The sequence below is a fragment of the Cupressus sempervirens genome, chromosome 4 (genome assembly GCF_028749045.1).
Source record: "Cupressus sempervirens isolate cs-2001-9-10 chromosome 4, ASM2874904v1, whole genome shotgun sequence".
Taxonomy (NCBI): domain Eukaryota; kingdom Viridiplantae; phylum Streptophyta; class Pinopsida; order Cupressales; family Cupressaceae; genus Cupressus; species Cupressus sempervirens.
The window spans coordinates 477,187,179-477,212,410 of NC_143121.1; the positions used below are offsets into that span (position 1 = coordinate 477,187,179).

Genomic DNA, 25,232 nt, shown 5'->3' on the forward strand with positions numbered 1-25,232 from the left:
ATGTCCTAGCCCCCAGCAAATAACCACGCAGCAGAATATAAATAATAACACAGAGATTTAGGTCCAAAGCACTGCCAATCTCATAATAGAATCATAAGATTCACATCAAACATGCCCGGCTGTAAGGCCTTACAGGTTACGGCCAAATACGACGTAATTACAATAACAGTTCTGTAAGACCTCACAAGATCCAAACTCCTAGCTAGCCTAGATCCACAACTTGATAGAGAACTCCAAGAAGAATCTAAACGTGTGTTCATAGGCCACCAAGCAACTTTCTTGTTTCCCAAGCCCACACTTAGCTACTAGCTTTGCTAAACTTTGCTACTCCGTGCTGAAGGAATATCACTCTAGACTTCACATGACCCTCTACTTATGCTAACCAAGCCACAAGTCGACTTAGCAACCCTTACATTAAATAAAAACTCACATTAAATATACCCTCTAACCACAAGTCGTATTGGCAACAGACATTAAATACATAAAATAACAAAATACTTAGGACAGGCCCCAAGTTTACGATGCATAACTAACTCATAAGACCAAATAACCATACACGCCCTTAAGCATAGGTCCACATGCCATCCAACTATACAAATTCTACATGCATATATGGTTTGTAGGAGTGTTGGGAGTAGTACAGATGGTGAGCGATATTTAAGAAAGGTGCTTTGCAAGCATATGAAAGATAATACACTCTAGCTTGTGGATAGAGTAGAAAAACCCTTTGACTTAGGGTCCCAAGAGATTTGCCAGCTCTATGATTTTGCCATTTGTCATTGGCAAGCCATAGTTTCTATCAGGTTTAAATTTGCCTTATTTTTCCCATCCACCCTATTCATTTGTGTACCTTTGGGAGAAAACAGAAACATTGCACACTCTATCCATACAAAATTGCATGCTTGCAGAGATTAATTGGACATCTGCATGTGTTGGGCAGTGTATCCAATAAAGTTGGGTATTGAATGGAGCCATTACCCAAACCATCTCTAATCTACCCAGTGATGACTCATCTCATGTTGATTTCAATTCCTAATAGACAGTGGCCCACCCATCTTTATTATAGATCCACTGATCAAGATAGGATCAGTCATCAAGAAACAGATTTGGTTTATTTTTTGCTAACTGGAGTCCTAGATTTTATCAAGTATGGTCTAATCGTGAGAGATGATATTTGCACAGTTTATATTAGTGATTAAGATTGCTTGCAGATCATAGCTGTGAAAGCATTCATCAAATCATTTCAGACAGACCATTTCAATGCACTAAATATGTACACACACACATTTTAAAACAAAAAATGGAAGATAATTAGTTACAAAATGCCTTCCCACTGCATGAGCACACATCATTTTGATGAACAGATGAAGTTTAGATATGGCCCTTGAGTTCTTTGCACGTTTGTATTATTTTTTTCTTTTTGCTTCAGTCACTCCCAAACCACAGTTCAGGGGTTTGGTACTTTGGGTGATGAGAGATAGTAAGTGGTAAACAATTATTTCATAATCTGGATGATTTTGAATCTTGATCCTTACAAGGGTAAGATATTTTGGTTTTCCTTTTGCAGATGGCTTACACTAAAGAAAATGTGGTTGAAGGTAAGAGGGCTGCGAAAGAGGAATTGCAACGCCGCCTAGGTTTGAAGCAAGTTGACCGCCCTTTAGTTGGAATTATAACTCGACTGACCGCTCAAAAGGGTGTCCATCTCATCAAGCATGCCATTGGGCGTACACTTGACCGCAGTGGTCAGGTAATCACTGTTTATGTTATTCTGTAGCTTATTATTTTTAATTTGAAGCCAAAGGGGAACAAAGCAAGTTCTCTTACAGTAATAAAATCATGATAAAGGAGGCTTCCAAGGGTGATATGCAAATCAACGGCGATTAACATTTTGATTAATTCATTTGAACTTTGGTTGTATCTTTCAAAGATTTTGGAAGACCTGTAATTCTGAAACACTTTGGGCAGGTAGTGTTGCTTGGTTCAGCTCCGGATCCACGCATACAAAATGACTTTAATAATTTAGCAAAACATCTACACAATACAAACGGTGATATGGCTCGACTTTGCTTGACCTATGATGAACCTCTTTCACATTTGGTAAGAATTTATCTTCCATTAGAATCGTCACCCTTAAATAGTAGCACACCCAACTTATTGTGTTCAATTTCTTGGTCATAATGATACTTCAGTGTGAGAAACACATCTTATTTTGGACATTTTTTAGATATATGCAGGTGCAGATTTTATTCTTGTGCCATCAATATTTGAGCCATGTGGCTTAACCCAGTTGACAGCAATGCGCTATGGATCTATACCTGTTGTCCGTAAAACTGGAGGTGGGTTCTTGTAGTGAAGTTCAGCTTTAGACTATTTAATATCCTATATGTGTTGATTATTCATCACAACTGGAAGAGGAATCGGTACAATTTAGATTCTCGTGAGGAGATTGTTTTTCTAATAGAAAAATATATTTATCTCTTACAAACAATCAAATTAGACATGGCCAAAGGCAGAAGTCATTAAACAAACCCAATTCAACAATGATACTCTAATTTCTGCTGATCTTTATAACATAAACTGCAACAAGATTACATGCTAGCTCTGAACTTTCCATGTTTCAAGGGGCTAGTTTGTGTGCAACTATTTCAATTAGTTGTCTTACAGTTTAAATAGAAGGCAGAACCTGGAAGGAAATAGCACTGCTCAATTTATTTGTAACATAGAATAGTTGTTGGGATGCTTTATCTAATTTGTTAGTGTAACCAGTTAAAAAAAATTATATTTTCAATTTTGAATTCTTCAATATCTATTGCAAAGTTTGTCCATGAAAACTGTCTTTGTATCTGTTTCTTTGTTCTATTTTGGAGTGTTTACAAAATTTTCTAATACGTGCTCTTATTTCTTTATTCTCAATTAAGGATGTCATCTGGTGAAATGTAAAGTAAAATTGGCTTCTACTATTGTTTCTTTATGACAAGTGTGAATATGATATATCTTTATGCTAGAAAGTTAAATGATTTGAAATATTCATTTTACTGATAATAACATTTTAATAAAACTTGCATATACAAAATAAAAATTTAGATCAGAAAATAAAAAGGCCCTGGCTATAGTTACAAATTTGTTCCTGTTTCAATGGATTACTCTTCACTATTCAGCCCTTGTGTTTTCTAGAAGTTGCCAGAATATATGGATTTTGTTAATATGCATTGCGTGGTAATAATTAGTTGTATGCATTTTTGGCCCTTATCAGAGTAAACATTCTTTATCACTTATTTGGTATCAGATTTAATGCTAAATCATTTTACCTTGCACCAATGTATGGCTTTATCGTATAAGTCATAGTTTGACACCTTAGTGAGTGCTTGGTAAATCATCAATTACTCGCCAATTTTTCATCTTCAGAGGTTCTGTTGCATTTACTTGCCAAGTTCAAACAGGTTCCAGTTTCTTAGCAAAATTACTTAGCAAATTTTTCGCCTATGGAGTTTCTGTAGGATTTATTTCCATGTTCAAACAGGTTTTATGCAACAAAAGAAATGTCAACTGCTTGCCTAGACTGTCTCTGCCACCTATTCCACATTCTAGACATGGGATAACTAATAAATGCATCGAAAACAAAACTTAGATACTAAAAATCGCATTTTGGTTGCTTTAGAAGCTCTATTTGCTGATGTTCGATAAAGACACTTTGTCCCAAATTTAGGATCTAGAAGATATATGATTTGAGAAATTTTAATTAAAGATTGAAACTTATTAAAATAAACTTCCACCATTTATCGGCAAGCATAATGAGGGAAGCTCCTAATGTCACTTAATGCAAAAGATAAATATTCCTTGACTTGAATTTGTTTTATAAATGATCATCACCAATAAATAATACCATGTATGTCCATCATATTAAAGGTAATAAGTATTATGTCAAAGGACTGCCTATTCTATTACCAGTTTCATAATCGATAAATGTGGCCAAGTATGGTGTGATCAGATTGAAGAAATATTCATGAAGGGATATTGGCTAAGGCATAAATAGTGTATCCTATCAATGGATGTTAACAATGATAGCCAAGATTGATGCAGTCACGGTAGGAGTATCCCCAATAAGAACAATCCAAGTCATGTAGCGACAGTCAGACAATGGAAACAACAAGGAACAAAGAGAATGCAAGGTCAGATGTTCGCAATATACTGAAAGAAACAGAGAAATTGAACTAACTTGAACAATTGAGAACAAATTTGTTTTTTGGTTGATACAGGATTGCCAAGAACCAAGGATGCTTCTGTATCAAAGATTGATATCAAACAAAAAAGTATGATGAACGCTAAAAAACAATTATATCTGATGCATTAAAACCACCAACTTGAAGACAATCAGTAATGGCAACTATGAAGAAATGATAGTAAGCCAAATCAGCAATTTGCGATATTGACTAAGTGTGGATGACTGGGCCAAATATAGAGTTAACAATGAATATTTTGAACACTGAATGATATCGTGGAAGAAGACATAGCACCTCAACAATCAGTTCCCTGTGTTTACCAAGTGGTCCAATACAATAAGTTTGAACATAACAGAAGGGAGCAGTTAAGAATCAATGAATAGCCACATAAGCTACATCTCGGCATGAAGAATACACAATGATGGGAAGCTATTGATTTTGAAGACAACATGTCCAAGGATGGTCAAAGACAAATAGAGCTCAATTCTTCTGCCATCATCAGAAATAATAATTGTCTTTAATCACCAGATCCACAACGAAGCATACCGTGGTCTAAGAAATATTCAAAGTGCAGAAGACCAAGGAAGATATTTAACTAACATCAATTATATTATTTGATAAGAGGGGAGCGGTAATTTGATTTTGATTTGTGATATGACTAATTGTATAGTATAACACACCATTATATGTGATTAAGATGAGTAATACAGCTGACAATATCAATGATGAAGGAAGCAATAAGTTTTTTAATATGAAGAAGCACAATCATAAGGATTTAGCAATCAAGGCAGTGATCCTATTGTGAAGGGGTGAATAATGACATTTTGTAAGATAAAGACAACAATTGGAATGACTATTTGTGATAACAGCTATAATTAAAAGTCATAATTGGTTAGTAAAGGACGTGGCTCTTATTCATTCAAGAGTTGCTACCAATGGATGGTCAAGGTATAAGAAGGTCTAAGACTGTGATTTCCCCAATTCAGCAGGTTTCAGGAGTATGGTTATGTTAGCTCATCATTGCAACCCTCATGAGCTAACAATTTGGCTTGAGGTTATCTGTTTGGTCAACTTGTTATTTATATTAAGTCAGTTGAGCTAGTTTCTGTTTTTAGCAGTGCATTTGGAGATGCCTTTGGAAGAGCAATATCTGCATCTGGAAGAAAACTTTTACAAGTTCATGTGTTTGGAATATAAAGAGCTGTTATTTAGGTTTTACTTAACTAATTACTTATGAGATTAAGTCATTACAAAAGTGCAAGGATTTATTATACTTAAAGTTGCATTATGCTTCCTAATGCAAAATCATAATCTAAGTGAAAAGTGTAATGATGAATCCTTTTTAAGTGAAAGATGTGAGCAATAAGCTTCTATCCATTGGGTATGATTGAGAAGCTTTGAATTAAATGTTATAAATTGAGCTCCTTGCAAAAGTTTGATTCATCTCATTACGCATTTTATGTATGTTGAAATTGTGAGTTGTGAGCATTCAAGGGTTGCTGCTGGAGAACGTTTTCTCTTGGCAACAAGAGCACTTTGGATTGGCAAATTTTTCCAATGAATTGTGCAACATTTCGATATTACACTGCTGAAGTGATGTGCCGTTTTGACAAGTCTGTGACAGATTGGCAATTTGTTGGGCATCCCTATTGCTTAATGTCAAGTCTGAAAGGGGCTGCAACCAGTTCTGGGCATTCAGGGTTATGGGCTGCAATTAGATTTACACAAGGCATCGTGGGTGCAAGGGAGTCTAGAGACCTTTATACCAGGCCCGCATTTCATCTGCTGAAGGGTCTTCATCACTGCTGGTAGTTATATGATAGTTAGCAGCCAATTTTGGAAACCCACATTGCATACCAACATTACCAGTTTCCTCTAATTTTTGTAAAATCTCAAATATGCATCATTAATCAATTGTCATTGTAAATATTTGCAAGTATTCTTGTAGCAAATAAAGTTGATGTGCAAGTTGTGATAGCTTTCCAATTTATGTGCATTCTTATCTTATATTCTGAAAAAATTACAAAAAAAATCACATATTGAAAAACTCCAAAAAAATACAAAACTTTTCAAAAAGAAAAGGACAATTCTTTGGCATAGATAGATAGAGAACCAGCAGTGCTCATTACAAAGACATTCATTTTTCAGTCATCGATAAACCTTTTATATATAATCCATTTGGATCTGCTCATATTGAGAAATTGTCTTCTCAGGCATTAACCGGTTACAAGCACATAAATCCATATCAGAATAGCACCATATATATCACATACGGCATCGGACTATTGTTGCAAGGTTATAAATCCACAGTAGAGACAGCAACTATATCACTGTTAAGGGATATTATTGGACATTGCAAGTATTGAAGATTCACATTTGAGACAACAATATCATCTCTCTTAAGTGATATGTCAGTCATCATTGCATATAATACAAAGATCAGATCAGAGATAGTCATCTATTTAAGTTTTCCTATACCAAAATGAAGGGAAATACTGCTTTGCTGCAGAATGACAAGTAGCAAGCCTCTACGATTTTAAAAACACATCTTGATCTAAGAGTAGATGGTCACCAGTAATTTCTGCTGTTGAAATATGTGGAGTCATTAATAATGCTAAAAAAGACTACATCTTTAACCTGGGAAGAAAATCTCAAGAAAGCAGACACTTTACAAGCTGTTTTTGTGTCTGCAGGACTCAATGATACAGTATTTGATGTAGATCATGACAAAGGTCGAGCTGAAGCAGAAGGGCTCAAGCCAAATGGATTCAGCTTTGAAATGCCAGATGCTGCCGGACTTGATTATGCTCTCAATAGGTAAGCAAATCTTACTCTCTTGTACTCTATGTTTTACAATGGTTTGTCTAACAAAAGCTTTGAACAGAATGAAACATGATTTTCGTGATTTATTTGGACATCATTTATGATATTTCCTAAATGCGTGTCTAATTTGAATGTAAGAATAAGTAAGCCTGTAAGCAATTGTTGAGTCTATTTTTAAAGATGAGGAAAAAGAATTTAGGCATATTCAGAAAATATTACAAAATAATCCCATAATATATATGTTCAATAATATGTAAATCTTTTTGCACTTAATTCTATTTTATACCAGTTTCGTGTGACTGTTGAGATAATTGTTTGACACTTTTTATTTAGATTTATCTCCATGTTGGATTTTAACTGTCACACCACGCCATGCACCAGTCTTGGTGCAAGTTGAGGTCAAACATAACTTGAGAGAACCTTTTTTATCTTCTCCCTCCCTCACTGGCTCCATATATTTTTCAGTAGAGGGCATTGAGGCTTCTTAGTGTTTGAGCTTAATTTAGACTTGTAATCATTAACAGGGTTTTGATGCAATTATTTTGCTATTGCAAATTTGCAACCTTGAAATACCTTTGAATATCAATTTTCTCATATTCACTTTGTTGTACCCCTGCAAAAAATTGTGTAGTGGAGTAATTTTGCATGATTTAAACCGAAGTTGCCAATCCTGGTTCTGATTCAGATGCTGCTTTGGACTCGGGTTCCTGGATTCGGCAATTTTTTCCTTCGATAGGTTCTGATACTGCAGGTCTATATGTAATAAGTTGCTGATCCTGGTTCTGATTCAGATTTGGGTTCGGACTTAGCAAAGAAAAATACATTTGGGCAGGTTTTGGTACTGTGGGTATATATAGACATTTTCAATAAGTGTTTGTGCACATCTATGTATGTATATTCATAGATTCATACATGTTCTATATTCTATGTTCATAATTGGCTCAAAAATTTCTAAAATATAATGATAAGAAATAGAAATGCAATACTCATAAATCCATATTCGCCAATAAAATTATAAATGAAATACCTCATATATCATATTCATACTTTGTAAAAAGTTTCAATATGTCATTACACAATGAAAATTTAAATTACAATCCATATTTTACATTTAATATCCAAATTAATCTTCATTATCTTCATAGGAATCAAGGTCAACATTTTGTCAAAATTAGGGGTCTAGATGCTTTTTAGGTTTTTTTTAATGGCACATGGGGCCCATTTTTTGGTGCCCACAGCCTTGGGTGCTTGTGGGTTTTTCTGGATTTCAACAAGATTCTGATCAGGCATTTGGATTCCCTCAACAGAACCCATACAAAATCTAGATGCATGTTATGCCTTGCATGCCTGTCCCTACACTTTCCCCCAAGAAAATGTTGGGTCCCCTCTTTTGCTTTTCCTTTCTTTTTCCTTGCTTTGTTTCATTTTGCTCCAAGGTTTGCAATCTTGGAGTCCACTCTCCTTTTATCTCAATTTTAGTTGGGCTTTGAGTTCCCAATTTTTCGAGGGCTTTCTTTAGCACAATGAAGATCAGATCCCCAACACTTGGAATGCAAAGCCTTAGTTGCCTAAAAACATACAAGGCATTAAATGCATTGCCCCCTCGAGGCTATAAAAGAGCTACAAGTCATTTTTACTAACCAATTGATAAAAAACCTTTTTCCAAAGCGCTGTTACAACTAAGTCTTCAAACCATAGTAACATGGGGACGCATTCCCCCTTTTTGCCCCACACACCGTGGACTTGGGGATACCGTTCCCCCCTCCCCAACAGCGCCACCAAATTTCACCATCTCCACTGAGAATTGGGGGACATCTCAATGTTAACTATTTGCTGATTTGACTATTTATGTTCAATGTTCAATGTTCCAATTCAATGCAATGTTCAAGTATTTACTCTTTTACATCTTTATATCTTATATTGCAATACATCTTTTCATAACTAGCATTTTAAGTACCATATGTATAGTATATATAAACCCCCCTACTCCCCTACTGTCGTCCCCCTGCGTCCTCCTGCCGTCCCCAAATTAAGGCCCCTTTGTCCCCCCGTCCCAGAAACTTGTTCCCTAGGGCAGTGCAACTATGCTTCAAACCTACAATTCAAGTGCTTTTGAGAGGATTTGGTTGCAAGCAAATTATTTTTGAGAAATCCCTTGGCCAATATATCTGACATTTTGTTCAAGTAGGTTGCTTTTCACATTTTTGTCAGTTAAGTTAAGGCTTTCTTTTTCCATTTTTTGTTTGTTTGTCTTGCTTTTCATCGCTTAGGTTTTTGCCATAAGATAGTAAATAAAGGGTTTTTTCGTACAAATTCCCTAACTCTTAACTCTATCTAGGGCTAAGTTACCGGTTCGAATTTGGTTCCAAGTTTGAAGTTTGAGAACAAATTTGCAAGTTCGTTAAAATTTTGGGAAGGGGTTTGGGTTTGTAGTACAAAACTGAAAAATATGTAAAATTTATATATAAATACATATTTATGAAGCATGAGTTAAAATTAGAATATAGCATAGCAGCATAAATACATTTAAACAACAAAAACACCATAAACTTGTAATCATAGTGATCATACCAGCATATAGTTCAACATCAAAAATTCAAAACATTAAAAATAAATTAAAGCATCAAGTTCAAGTTCCATTGTTTCATGTTCATTGTTCAACCAATGAAATAAAAATCTATGAATATTCTAAGTTCTTCAATCTTCATCTTCTTCTCTGACATTAGTTGACTTAGCAATAGAGCTAAGGCCAATGGGATCAGTAGCAGCAACAATGGTATCAGCATCAAATTCTTCAAAAAATGACAATGACGATGAGAGGCCACCAAAAGCATTTCATAACAACCTTTTAGGGTTGTGGATGCTAATAACTTTGCAAAAAAAGCACTTTATTGTCATCCGTGGGGACCAAAAAGCATGTGGTTCAAACTGCATTTGAACTTGGTTTGAACCAGATTGAACCAGTAGGAAAAAATTGGAACCCTACCCGAACTGGACCCGAAATTTGAACCAATTCGAACTTCTACAGGTGTAGGGGGTAAGTTAGATGTAGAGGTTGTAACTTTTGTGTTTTGGGGTTCTTTTGGGCCTTAGTTATAGGTGTCGAGCATTTGACATCTCTACCTTGGTGACTGTACAATTAGTGCTTTTGAATTTTGTCAATTTTGTGCCCTAGGTTATTAATTTTGAAACATTTTGTGAGTTGCATTGTCGTCTCAGTGTCAAATCAGGGCCTGTCATGGTTTGTAGCCATCCCCTACCCTATTCTGGCCTAATATGTGGGCCACATGCCAAACTCTTATGTCTCAAATCTCTAGCTTGTCCCCCTCCCCTTCTTTTTGTCCAAGTATTCACTATTGGCAGACTAGTTGTTGGCCTTCACGGCTCGGAGTTTTGGCTCCCACATTAGTCACTCTCTTGGCAAGAATTCAAATTTCTATTGAGATTAGCATAAGTGATGTTCATTTTTGTTACCAATCGTTCTTCAAAACCTGTACTTTAGGGTTGTAGCTAACTCCCCAAAATTCTTTATGGTAGAAATGTTGAAAATCACTAAGTAAGCTTCAGACTTTGTGTCTTGAGATTCCTTTATACTATCTACCACCAAAAATTGGGAGATCATGTGCTAAATCGGTGAGTTATTATTCACAATTTCTATTCCTCATAAAGCCTTTAATCAAGTTGTCAACTTCAGACTTTGGGTCCAAGAAACCTTATGCTTCCCTTCACAAAGGAAATCAACACATGGATATCTGGTACTTGGTCCCCAGGATATGTTTTGTTGTTTGAAATGTTAATTGTATTGCACATGAATTAATTAAGTTTCTTGATTTTTTAGATAAATATGTTGAAAGCAATGACATCATCCTCGTCAGTTCAAGAAGTTGAGGTAAGGCTCACTACTTGTGGTCTCATCCAAAAGGAAAACCGAAGAAGACAAGGAGCCAAAAAAGACACCCACTTGTCGTCGGTAAATATTGTGTAGCCAGTGTAACGAGACTCGGACTCGGCTCGGACTCGGCAAGGGTAACTTGACTCGTGACCCGGCTCAGCGGTGACTCGGCAAAGTGAAAAAACCTCGAAATTTTGAGATTTTTTAGGATTTAAAGAACATTCCATGCACCCATTATTGAATAAAGCATAAAGACACAATAACATCATTAAATAGAAGATTAACATCGATTACATATGTACAATACTACAAACTACAAAGTTTCAAACTTACAAAGGTAAATTGCTAAAAGTAAATACTATATTACTAGTAATTAAAGTCAAACTAAGATAAATCCATGCAAACCATCAAAATGTATATGTATTATCATTTATGCATTATGAAATCCAACAGATCAAGATTCAATAGTCATCATCAAATTCAAATGTTCCAAATGCTGATCATATATTAAGTTACTGTTAAACTGTTAAACAAAAAGTTAAAACAAGACTATAAGTCTACAGCTATGGCTCCTAGTCGGAGTCCTCATCATCATCGTCATCCTCATCGTCATCGTCATCCTCATCCTCATCCCCAACCTCAGCCTCAACCTCAGGCTCAGTATAATCTACAAAATGCCTCTTAGTAAGGCGTCTAAGGTAGGTCTTGGATGTCTCAGTAGCCATAGCATCAGCTTGTGAGGTGCCTCTAGGATCAACTGTACTCTCTGCCTCTGGCTCTGCCAATCTCTGTGAGCTGCCACTAGGAACAACTGGAGCTCTCTGGTCCTCTGCTGCCATAGCCACAGCCTCAGCCTGGCCCTCTCTGTCTGCTTGGTCAAGCCACTGTAGGTCCTCATCATCAAAGACAGGATCAGTAGCCTCAGTGATCCAATCAGACTCTGGATCAACCTCCTCTAGAGTAATCGGAGAGGTGTCACTATCCAAAATCTCCTTAATCCTAATGCCCAGGTTGTAGTGCACAAAGACTAGACTATTCATTTTTTGCACAGACAACCTGTTACGCCTCTTCGAGTGGATGTGCTCTAACATGCTCCAATTGCGCTCACATCCAGAAGCGCTACTTGGCTGGCTCAAAATGCGGATGGCGATTTGTTGAAGGTTTTTGGTTGAAGGCCCAAACATTTGCCACCATCTATCTGAATTTTGGAAAAAAGAAAACAAAAAAATATTAGTCTCATTTCAAAATTTGAGCTTTAAGTTTAAAGCTAGAAATTTATAAACTAGATTGTATAAGGCTTAAGCTGCAATCTTTACCTGGCTGCAATTTTGTACGACCTTTTTTGCAAATTTGACTTGAAAAAATGGGCCCTGATGCATTATTATAGGCATCCATCTCAAGCAATATATTTGTGGAATTAGGAGACATCTTCGATACCACTGTGTATAGGGCACTAAGAACCTCCTCATTTGCCTTGAAATCATCAAGGAAACGGTATGCCGGATTGAGGTAATAGGCTGCTGCGTGGATGGGCTTATGAAGCTGATTTTGCCATCTCCTACCAATTATGTCCCAAATAGGGCCATAGTTTTCCTCAACTCCTACATATTTGGCCTTAATAGTCTCCTTGACCCTATCCATGCCCTCATAAATGTAGCCCATAGAGGGCTTCTCGCCATCAGCAACTCATAGGAGGGCTACAAGGGGCTCAGTGATCTACAAAACAATTAAACAAAAAAACAATTTAGTGAATGATGAAACTTTGCAAAGTTGCACAATGAATATAAATCAAAAATATTTATGAAACAAATTAATTTATAAAATTTTAAGACTTAAGCTTTTAAAATTTTAATTTTAAATTTTAAATTACCTCCACAATCTTCGAACATGGCTCTCAAAAATCATCATCATCATAAATGCATTTTGTTGCATCTATCCCTGCAGAGCTGCTCGCAAAGGAGGAGGAACTCCATTCTGGACCAACAAACATGCACCTCAACTCTAACGTTGAACTCAACAAGGATTTTAGTGTGATAAAGTTAGAGGCAAACCTTGTGATACCAGGACGAGCCAACTCCTTTCCCTTCGTGTATTTCCTCATAGTGCTAAGGACCAAGGCATGATTATAGATGAACTTAGAAAGATTTTTGGCCTTGGTAACACATGATTTCACCCATACAAGCTTGCCAATATCCTCTAACATGAGGTCAATGCAATGGGCCGCACATGGAGTCCAAAAGATTTTTGGGTGTCTCTCCATCAATAGTTTTCCTACAACAATTTTAAATTAGTTAGTAAATAATGAAAAAAATTTATGTATTAAAAAAATTTTAATTTTCAAAATTTAATGAAAAACTAAAACAATTCTTTTAGAAGTAGAACTTAGAAAGTTAGAAGTTCAAATTTTACCTGCAGCAACATAATTAGCTGCATTATCTTTCACCACTTGGACAACATTGTCTTCCCCCACCTCCCTTATGACCTCCTCAATAGTCTCACATAAGAATTTTGCATTTTTCACACATGAGGAAGCATCTATGGACCTCAAAACCATGGTGGATCCTGAAAGTGAAAATTAAACAAAATAATTATCATTCAAGAATGAAGAATCAATACTTAATAAAACAAAATTTTCGTTATTCAATAATAGTATACATTAAATTTTAGACTTCAAGAAGTAGAGCATGATGAATTACTTCCGCTAGAAACAAGAAAATTTAGGAGGGTTCTGGACCTCCTATCTGTCCATCCATCTGTCATGATGGTACACCCCTTTTGGCTCCAAATCTTTTTGTGGTCCTCCAACTCAAGTTTCATCTCCTCAACCATATCTAGCAAGAGGGGGCTACTCAACTCATCTTCAGTGGAGGCTTTGAACCTTGCACCACAGATGGAAACTGCATCAATCATCCCCTGCCAATAAGGAGTCCTATTACATTTATAAAAACATTTTAATTAACATATTTCAAATTTTCAACATCAAGTTAAAAGTATAAAATTGAATATAAATTTTAAAACTTAAAACGTAAAACAATCAAATATAAATGAAGTTGAAAACTTGAAGTACCTGGCTGCTATAAATGGAATGTCGCAGAAAAATCAAAATTTGCAAATTGCTCTTACTCCAGCTTCATGTATCTCCCTATTCCAGCCCATGCTCTCAAGTGAGGGTTGCGCACCAAGAGTGGTACGCGGTACAAAAAAGTTGTCCAACTTACTAGATTTTCTGACTCTAGGACAAAGAAGAGCAGCACTACTAGAAGGGGCAGCAGCAGTAGCATCACTAGAAGTGCAAGGAATAGATGTAGAAGAAGCACGAGCAACAGAAGCACTAGGACGATAGGGGGGACGAGAAGAACCTTCTCCAACACAGCCTACTGACTCAGAAACATTTGCAGATGAGCATGGAAGGGAACTAGAACCAATCAAAGCTAACTCTTCTAATTTTATTTTTTTTAATTCTTTTTCTTGTTCATATTTTTCCAAGGCTACATAACAAAAACGTTGAGCCTCAACAGATGCAGCTCCACAAGGCTCAATATCATGACCACGTAAGCCAGCAATATGGTATTTTAATCTATTTATCCCCCCACTATTAATGGTTTTGCAAAATAGGCATTTTGTTTGAGTTCTCTTTCTACCCGGAAATTCTATGGTGAACTTCCAACACTCATCTTGTTTGTTGCCTTTAGAGAGCTTGGGTTTTTTACCTCCAGAAGCCATTATGACTTAATTAAGGAACAATTAAGGAACAATGTAAAGGTTGCTGCAATAAGACATTTTAGACCAAATATTACCATTTCAGCATTGCATTTTATGAAGATCTAAAGTTAAAAAAAACTCATAAACAAACAAAAAAAATTCATGCAAAAAACCCATAAGCATAGACAAAAAAATCATCAAAATCTAAACAATCAAGTTTTACCTCTTTCAAATGCTTTGGGAAGTGTTGAGAAGAGCTCCTATAAACTCCTTGATGATCTAAATGCAAGCTCCAATGTCACAAATGCAAGTTTTTCTCCTCCTCCTTTTAGCTGGTTGCAAAACAAGAAACCTCTATTTCTCTTCTACCTCTCTCTTTCTTCTTTTCACTATAGACTGTTATGGGAGCCCTTTTAGGGTTATATGAGTGAGATATGTAAAAAAAAAAATGCAAAAAATTATATTTTTATGGCCCAGTTTCTTGCCCGTCGCGGCCGAGTCAAGAAGGCCGGGTCACGCGAGTCACCGAGTGACTCGCGAGTCACTCCTCGTGACTTGCCGCTCGCGAGTCACAAGTCATTGTGACTTGGCGAGGTCAGCGCGGCTCGCTGACTCACTTGACTCACGTGACTCGCCACGAGTCACGTTACCCTGCCTAGAGCTGTTGCAGGCATAGTGTGCCAGAGTTAGAGAGAGCACTAGAGAAAGCCTTTCAAGAGGGGTGATACGCTTTGAGGCACTTGGAGTAGGTGTTGGACGCGAAGCTGTCTTGATGGATGCATAGAGAGCTAGGGAGGAGCTGATCATCCAATTGAAGGCAGCTCAGCGACACTTGGCTCAGGGTACCCAGGAGTTGGAAGCAGAGAAAGCAACATAGGTGGCTATCAAGGTCAGCTTGATTAAGGGACAGTATTGTGTTAGCAGAGGCTACAAATGCAATGTGGTTTGGAGACCAGTTTGGTGCAGGCACGGGACGAACGTGAAAGTGGTGTGACAAAAATAGATCTATTTTGTTGTAGTTAGTCAGTTAATGTATCCCGTTTTGTTAATCTGTCTCAAATATTTTGTAATTATCGTCCAGAGACGACTTTTTCTTTTGGGGGGGATGATGTCGTTAAATATTGTGTAGCCGACAGGTTGATGCCGTTGGTAAGAATTGTGTAGCCGACGGGCCCCTTCGAGAAGGTTCTTGTTATGTAGCTGACGAACCCCTTCGAGAAGGTTCTTCGGAAAGTATATATACACCCTCTAGGATCATTGTAATCATCATCATAAGCATAATGTAATGTCTTCGGCATATGCAAATAATAAAAGGAGTACTACTATTCTTGTCTATCGTCTATGTGCATTAATCTATTTACCCCATGTGGTAAACATCACCATAAAGTACATATATGAGGGTCAACCTAGAATTTTTGAGTTAGAAATTAGAGTAAGGAACATAACAAATATAGACATTGGTGGTTGTGACTTACAAGGAATAAGGACCTCGGTAGAATTTGTGCAACTTTTACAAGATCAAACATGCCATTGACTTGTTGGATTTGGATTAATGCTAGTTGATTGCTACTCGCTACAACTTCAGGTGGAGAAGTTCCCCTAGGCATTTTGCATTGTAAATGATGCTTTTGTATATAATAGGAAAATAAGGCTCACATGCAATGTAGGATATCATTTGTCAAGTGCAGAAATGAACCTGATCAAGCCATAAGAATGTTAGTTTTTGCAATTTTACCAACACACCTACATTTGCACATCTGAGTTTTCCAAGGGCCCATACCTCCTGCAATGTTGTAGTAGTTGGATGATTCTGCTTGAGTTTTGTACGCAAATTTTGGAGACAACTCCAATGAGCCAAAAGCATAAAACAATGGTTAGATTCCCTTTTTCATGCAAGGATTACAAATGCACCATCACCAACACTAAAGAGGTTGAGAACAAGTTGAAGAGTCTACACTTAGAGAAATTTGATCTAGCATGGTCACAGTGTGATTCACAAAAGCAATATAAGGGTTTTAGGCATAATTATTCCAATGTTGGGTAGGCATAATTATTCCAATGTAGCATATGTAGACCCATATAAAAATCTCCCAATATTGTGGACTTAAAAAAAAATCTTTCTTTCTTTCTAGTTCTAATGAGCCAATTGCCGATTTAGATGCTCTTGGTGAAAAGAAATGTGATAGTGTGTTCATGTAATTCTTTTGTGTAATAATGACCACATAAAGTCACAAATTTTGAGTTCATGCTCGAGTCCAGTATGAAAAAAAATTGAAAAATTTCGTCAACTAACAAAATTGGAGAAAAAAATTGGGATTAAGTTCAACTAATTTTTTTTTAAATGAATATAATTTAATTACATGGATTATTATAAATATAAAATGTTATAATTCCTATATCTTATTTTAAAATTCATGATCTTAGAGGAGTTGGGGAATAGTACAGAATATAGAGATAGGTATTGGTGCATTTTATAAAAAATATTGAGTATGGAGACCAAAAACAAATTCAATATAATAGTTCCTAAACTCAGCAGTTCAATCTCGTATTTGATTGATCTTGGGAAAGACTCGCCAAGTCTGAGTGAGTTTGGATGCTTAAACTTGACAAAAACTAACTATTTTCCGTTTAAGTTTCAAAATTTTAATGTTTTTTTGGTTTATGATTCCAAAATATACATGAAATGTAAAATTAAACTCTCCATCTCTCTCTTCAAATCAGATTCATTCTCTTCATTTCAGTATGATGTATACATGAAATATAACATTTATCATTTAAGTCACATTTGAATATGTGTTTTTCCTTTCTTATATTTCTAACTTATATTTTATGTATATATTGTCAAGATGTTTGAGGGTCCTTTAAGATCTCTGTGAGTTACAATGCAAATTCTAGGTTTTTAAAAATCTTATAACTAATCAAATTTCAGTAATCAGCAAGCTCATATCAGCATTCTCTAGCTTGCTTTATTTGACTCTCTTTATCTACTTTGAAGCCTAGACCTCTCTCTCTCTCCCTATCACTCTTCCTCTATCCCCTCTCTCAACCTCTCTTTATCTTCCTTGTCAAATCTCTCCTCCAAGATCTAGACCTATCCCTCTACCTCTTTCTCTCACTGTCAAACCTCTCTGCAAGGGGTACTACCTTCAACCTTGCTATGGTGTTCCATCAAAACCTCCTCAAACTATAAGCGAGAAAAAGGTTAGTGTTATATCATGATCATAAAATTCCACATAATACACTAAGTCACAAGGTTTGAATTCGAGTTTGTCAATCATAAAATTCAGATTAAATTTGGCAAGGGTAAAAGGAAAAAATCAACATTAAATTTACCTTATATAAATTTATTTATTTTTAAACATAAGAAATTTATTTACAAATTATCAAAATAGTTTGACATTGCTAAATAATTCAACTAAATAACTCATTTTTTTTTCTTTTTTTTTAGTTTTTTGATCGTTAAAACCTAAAAGGTCAAGGTCAAATAATTTTTATTAATCAAATTAAATTATACAGAGTCTTCATTCAGTGTAGGCACTAGTAGGAAAGAACGGACAAGAAAACCTCCAGTCTTACCTGAGACAGTGTCTTGAATCCATACAAGGCTTAAGGAGGCATACCTCTTTTTATAGAAATTCATAAGGGCATACCCTTATTTATGAAAGCTATCTCAATATTTCAATTTAGTCATATTACATTGTTCGTGCCCAGTCCATTCATTTGATAGAATTGTACCGCTTCAATGTGAATGAGTCCTTCCCCTACCCTATCTGTAAGTATGACGATTGTAGCTACAAAACTCAACACATCTTGACCAAGATCATAGTTAGACAAAATACATATAATATTCAGATAAAGGAAAAACATGTCTATTTTAGACGATTCAACAAAGGATGTTAGATAAATTCCTTTGGTGCTTATATTAATTATTGTTTTCATTAGTTGAGAGTAAGTTATTAGTTATTTGGAAATCATTTTTGTAATAGTGAGATATGTTAAGTAAACATTTAGTATTTTGGTTGTAGTAGAGTTACTTAACGGATATATAAAATTATGATTCTATACTCATAATAAATGTATTTATGTTTTTATAGTCAAAATTTGACCCTCTAACATTCCCTATCACAATTATATGGCTCTATTGATAAAAAAATATAAATAACGTCTATCTAGGAATAATTTACATTATTCTTAAATCTAATAATGTTTTGTTATTAAGATCTAATAGTTAGCAATTTGGATATCATATACTATTTATTAAAATTGAATTTGCAGACTGCTTCAATAGGGTTAGTCATCTTCTGACTCTGAGTCATCCATTTCTTAAAAAAATCTATTTGTCATCTCTTCTCCAATATTACCTCTTCACTATTTACATCTTCTAATTTAGAATCAAAATCCTCAAAAAGATCGTCAACTAAGACCCCATCATCGAAAGAAGATTTTGAAGCTAAATCAAAGATGAGTTCAAAGTTTATACTATAATTTTTATCTGACTTGTCTATCTTATCATAGTTACTTATAGTGGTCTTGATCTCAACTTGACAGATGTCTAGGGATCTATCCGGAGAATTTAATCGTAGATCTATTGACTTTTTAGTGGTTTGATTTGAAGAATTAAATTTTTTAACAAAATCTACCTGACTAACTATGGAAAGAGTAGAAAAGAAGGATAGGGGATTGGAGGTTGAAGACGGAAGATTTGGAGAAGGAGTCGGGCTGGGATTCTGAATCATATTCTAAGGGTGAGAGGATGGGGATGAAAGAGTAGAAAGCGGATAGGAGGCAGAGGCAATAATGAACTTGCTAAAAGGAGAGGGGGAGCCGGAAGTGAAAGGAGGACGAACAACATGAGAGATAGAAGGTAGTTTAAGTCGGAGAGGAGGGGAGGCAAGATGGGGGATCTCGGTGGAAGGGAACGGAAGCGCAGTTGAAGGGGATGAAACAGAGATCATAGGTTTTGGCATTTGAATCCAGAGGGAAAGCAACATGCCGATCCAATAGTGACAAGGGGTTGGATAGGCTACTAACAGTGGTTTGAGAAAAGTCGCCAATTGTCTCAGATTTAGAACCTTTATCCTTCTTAGAGGCTTCTTTGGGTAGAACCAACTTGGAGTTAAACTGGATCAATTTAGTAGGACTCTTCACTGAGGGGATAGAGAGGAAGATGCATGACTGGTTAAGGAAGAGAGACACTAAGAACGAGCATTCATAGATGGCCTAGGGTTGGATTCTTGAGAAAGGATGGGAATGGGATGAGCACACAAGGGGATAGAGGGACTCGGGATTTCCCCCTTCTTTAGGATCGAAGGGAATAAGAAACTAAGCGAAGCCTATGTTATCTAAGAATTTGAAATGAATATCCTTATTGACTGGAATCTTACCCCTATTTAATGGCTTGTAAAATGCTTCTATGAGATTAGAATCCATAAAAGAGATTTTAGATTGTACACAACCCTTGAAGAAGTTAAGAGCGCAAAACATAAATGGAATTAATAGTAATAATCTTGACAGGCTTAAGGGATTTGTTCATAGGAAAATCTGCCAGAATTTTCATTGAGTCGAAGGCTAAGAAATTCTTTGTTAATCCTCCAAAGCCCCCAAACTTATCTCCATTTTTTTCCAGAATGGAAATATTCATGAGTTCCACTAGAAAGTTGCGAAATTCAATCCATTGATAGATAGAGGGTAATGGAATTTTTGATAAATCCATGTTTGTTTTCCATTCACAAAAAGTAATTGTGAATCCTTTAGCAAATACAATGTTAACATTTAAAACAATTCCTTAAACAATTTGAATTAAGCATTTTGCAAAACCAAAATTATTCTAGAGTTTAGTTGTAATTACCTCGCCTTTGAAGGAAGAAGAAAATCATAGGGCAAAATCGAAATCCAAAATGAAGCTTCTGCCCCAAAACGCAACCAAGCCAAAATTGTGACATTCAGTCCAAGGATGAGTAGAGGTCAAATTGTTGATAATTAGGTGATCGTCCCAATTCAATTGGTTATGACACTGATCTGCGTTCAATGTGAAAAACCTTGAATTCCTTTTGTTCGTTCTAAATAATCCTTCTCGCTAATTATTAATTAAAAAATCCTTCATGCAAGGGGATGAGGAAGCATATTGCATTGGCTTCCTATCAAGGGCTTGTATGGAAATCGAATTTCTTATTTCTGACAAATCGTTTATAAAGTACTTGGTTCTGTGAAAGTATGGACCTGAGGATGAATATGGAACTGTGTTATTGCTAAATTTCTTGATTTGGCTTCATCCCAAACCCTTACCTGTACCATACCATTACTTGTTATTTCATCCAATTCTCTTTCGATTGCATATAGTAGTCCATCCGATCTCCGGGTTTGGAGTAATAATCCTTGGGCATTCTATGTCTGATGGCTGTTGGAAATGCCATGAGTGATATGAACTTCCTTTCTAGTCATTTTCACCGATTAGGGCATCTAAGTTATTAGCCACTAGCATAGAATACTTAGTTTTGAAGAAACAATTCGTGTCACTTCTTTTGCTTCTCTATTTTTTGCAATCCATCCCACATGATAGAAAATAAATAATCTTAAATAACTCAATATTATTTTAAAATAAAATAATATATTAAATAGCAATGTTATACTCAATATCATAAAATTTGGATGAAGTAGGAAATGGTAAAAGTTTGGTAAAATTCAAATCTCATCAATGAAATTTGATGTATCTTTTGACTTAGATAATACATATCCCTTGTTGTCTTTTCATATTCGTAGTTTAAAAAAATAGTATGGCTGCTATATCACCCAAGACCTAAGTTAGATGCCTTTGTAGGAAGCATTCTTGCTCCTTTGAGTGGTTGAGCCATAGATGTTGTTTTTGTTTCGATATTTGTTTGGAACATTTGATGCCATGAATTTCATAGTCCATGAGTTTTTTATATATTTGAGAATATTATATATCAGTTGTGTTATTTCTTGAAGCTACATTTTATTGTTTATAGTTATACTAATATGATTGATGCAAACTTGTTTATGTAATCAAATTAGCTTCTATTTGATGATATTAGTGTGCTTTAAAGGTTTATTTAATAAAGAGTGCATAAGACAAGTTTAAATCCTTAAAAATCTCTAAGTTTCTTGGGGTTTTTTTTTTCACTCTGTTGAGCTTTACCGAGTCCCTATCCGAGTCTCGAGTTGGGGTTAGCCTTACCAATTTCACACCGAGTCAAGGCCTAGGAACTGTGCAAAATACATGTAAAGTTTAAATTTAGAAAAAAACCATTATGTAGTGGCATAGCAACTTAAATAAATGTAACATGTTTAAAAATACAAAAGCTTTAAATCTGAAGTATTGAGATAACTGTCAATAAGAGCAAAGATTAAATAATAATGATTTTTTGAAGAACAATTTACAGATGTGGATCTTGCATCTGTATTCAACACCCAATGCAGCATTTGCAAAAGTTATGTACACTGTATTATTGGGGAAGAGCTTCTTTCCCCAATGGCTCGATGTCTCATTCTTTTGAGTCAACTGCTTGTCATCTTTGTGTCCAATGCTGCTGATTTGTTACAATTCCTAATAAATGATTTAGAAGAAATTGTTGCTAAATGTGTGTCCAGGGGTTGTTCATTCTGATGAATTGTTCAAGGCTGTTTAAAATTATAATTTATGGAATGGGGAGGCATTCATAGGGGGTCTTTTTTCAAGAAATGTTATTCAAAACGAACCAGCTATGGTCTCTATTTTTTATAACATTAAATTAGCTCTGGAAACTAGGGCTTCTACGTTTGTCAACAACTTTCTGCATAGGCGTCAAGGGCTTTTAGGCATACCATTGTTAAATCATATTAGGGCGAAAGCTAGTGCCCTGTTTGTTCTTCTATTCCAGCACACGGATGATCATATTCCCATGGACCAGAATTTACAAGCACTGGATAATATTCACGATGATGAGGATGCACATGGCAGGGCTATCCAGGTACCTGATGTAAAAGCAGACGCGGTTCAAGGTGAGGATGGAGGAAACATGGTTGCAGCTGAACAGGAATGGTATGATTCCCCTGTTCGAATGGAAGAATAGCATGGCCAGAAATGGCAGTAAATCAAGTTTTGACTGTTATGCTCATCCATCATATGCACCTGACATAGACCTATATGGGGTTTTTTGATATGGGATTGGTGTTTCTCAGTTTTATGCGTCACTCAAGTCAAGCTTCCCATAGATTAAGTTACCAAAGTGAATAATTCAGAAGCAAAGTAACTGTTGTCAAGCCACTCATCAGGAATTTTAAAAAAATTCAAGAATATAAGTATCTTCCAAATTAATGGTTACGCCGATGTTGTAATGACAGTTAATTGGATTAACTATCTAGACTTTTTATGTGATTGTACAAACATTATCAGGCTGATCGAAGCCTTGTGCCAAAAATAAAATAAACTAATAATGAGATTTGATTGTCTGAAATCATCATGATCACATAAACAGTAAAAATTCAAATAAAATAAGACTGGTTGTACACTTAATTGTGGGTATATTTATGTATTTTATGAAACACTTTATTCTATCTAAATAACACCAAATTGTGTTCTAAAAGAATATAAAAGATATAGATAACTATTTTAACACTTCAATTTTCTGGAATCACCTTATTGTTACATTGTAATTATCATGGCAGGCTATTCATTAGTCTCACTGCAAGTTGAGGTTAACTTGAAATAGTATAAATGTTTTTGCCATCTTTTCCACTTAACCACCTCATTCATTTATATAAAACAAGGCAGTGTCGTTTCATGGTTTATTGAACTGGAAGGGTGGACTTGCAAATCATTGTAACATTTATGTTCTACCGAATTCCAAGTTAGCTCTTGTGGGCTAATCTTGTTGAGTTCAATTATTGTGTCCCTGTGCTGAATCTTGTGTCTTGAGCTCATTTTGTTAGGTTCTAATTCTAGTGCAACTGTAGGCAGTCTAGTGCATTTCAAAATAAGAAGGAAATAGAAGTCTCAAAATTAGTAAAATTATAAAAGTAGATGGCAGAAGGCTGCATTATATGACACCATCTAGTGATCACTAGATTGCATATAATGGATGGATGGTTATGTCCTCAAGTATTTCTATTGTTCCCTGGGTAGCTTATGTTCTAGAATACTAGACATTACACAAAAGAAGTGCAGAACATTTTCTTTAGTGTGATTTCATGTTATGCAAACTGTTAGCCTAGACAGATTCACACATGATACTGTACTGACCCTTTATCCTACTTTTCAGGGCATTGTCTGCATGGTATGAGAAACGTGATTGGTTTAATTTACTGTGCAAGCAAGTAATGGAGCAAGACTGGTCCTGGAATAGACCAGCACTGGACTATATGGAACTTTACTACAGTGCAAGGAAATGATATACAAAAATTATGAATGTATTTCAAGTGTATACGCTCTCCTAAAGTATGTTGTGAAACAATTGATGCTGAGTATTTTTAAAGGCGTATTTTCATTTAATCATCCAGTTTTGCATTCTGCAACTATTCGCGAAAGCATTCTTGACCCTTACATCAGTGTTAAATATTTCCTGCTTTTCTTCAGGAGGTATGTTGACAACCTCGTATATGATAGCAGTACCTGGTAAAATGAAGTTTCAAAACCTTCAATTAATGATTAACCAAAAGCCAGCTTTGATTGCAGCCTATTAATGGAAGGTTTTTGCCAAGGACAGAGAAAAGAAGAAAAGCTCTTCAATCAATAAGTAAACAACAAAAAATTAAGAATAAAATTGTTTAGCTGTTTATGATGGAGTGACAATAAAAAATTGTATAATGTAGTCCAATATATTAAAGATATATTTGTCATCTTTCAGCCTTCAGATAACAAGTTTGTGAAATCAGATCAGTGCTCTGTTATGTGAACTTTGTTTGGGAAGAAGCTCTCAAATCAATGTTTTTTATGAGTTGGTGGGTTGACCATCTTATCTCTGTATGTAAGTCCTGTCTATGTCAGACTATTGGAAAGCTAGAATGTAATCCAAGTTTACTCATCCCACCAAATCGGGTTTGTGTATTATATCATCTCCCAATTTATTAATCCTATTCTCTTTGCTACAATTAATGGCGTACTCCAAGTTGATTGTCTCCACTCCATCTGATTAATGATATATTTTTTGGTAACAGATTGGCTTGACCACATGTATAAATGTCTCCTGCAGTAATGGATCTTTCCTTTCATTCTTGCAATCCACAAGGGCAACTAATCACTACACCCAACAGTAATTGAATAAAGTCATGGAAAGCAGAGATGCAAGCACTGTTCAGATTCAGTTTGTTTTATTGATTGCACCCAAAAAACCATTAATAAGAAAACGTATTATTGTTATAGTGTGTTAAATCAGATTCTCTTTGCTACAAAGTAATAACACATTCCAAGTTGATCGTCTTCTCTCAATCATCCGATTAATGCATATATTTTTTTGTAACAGATTGACCTGTCCCCATGTATGTGTTGCCTCCTCCAGTAATGGAGCTTTTCTTTCGTTTTTGATGAAGGGCAGTTAATCTCTAAACTCAACTTTATTGAATAAAAGCATGGAAAGTAGAGATAAAAAGTATTGTTC

At 35.5% G+C, this 25,232-nt stretch overlaps 1 protein-coding gene across 2 annotated transcripts in view; it reads left to right on the forward strand.

Moving 5' to 3' along the window:
• The window catches only part of SS3 (starch synthase 3), a 239,001-nt gene extending 214,275 nt beyond the window's left edge, over positions 1-24,726 (forward strand). Inside the window, exons 12-17 of one of the 2 annotated variants that reach the window (XM_089825568.1) lie at positions 1,568-1,750; positions 1,969-2,100; positions 2,228-2,339; positions 6,917-7,040; positions 23,898-24,073; positions 24,212-24,726. In XM_089825568.1, the coding sequence (XP_089681694.1) occupies positions 1,568-1,750; positions 1,969-2,100; positions 2,228-2,339; positions 6,917-7,040; positions 23,898-24,027 (681 nt within the window). In that variant the 3' untranslated portion in view covers positions 24,028-24,073; positions 24,212-24,726. Of the gene's footprint in view, positions 1-1,567; positions 1,751-1,968; positions 2,101-2,227; positions 2,340-6,916; positions 7,041-23,897 lie in introns of both variants that reach the window. The other variant, XM_089825567.1, reaches the window with a different exon arrangement.
• Positions 24,727-25,232: the final 506 nt, after the last annotated feature.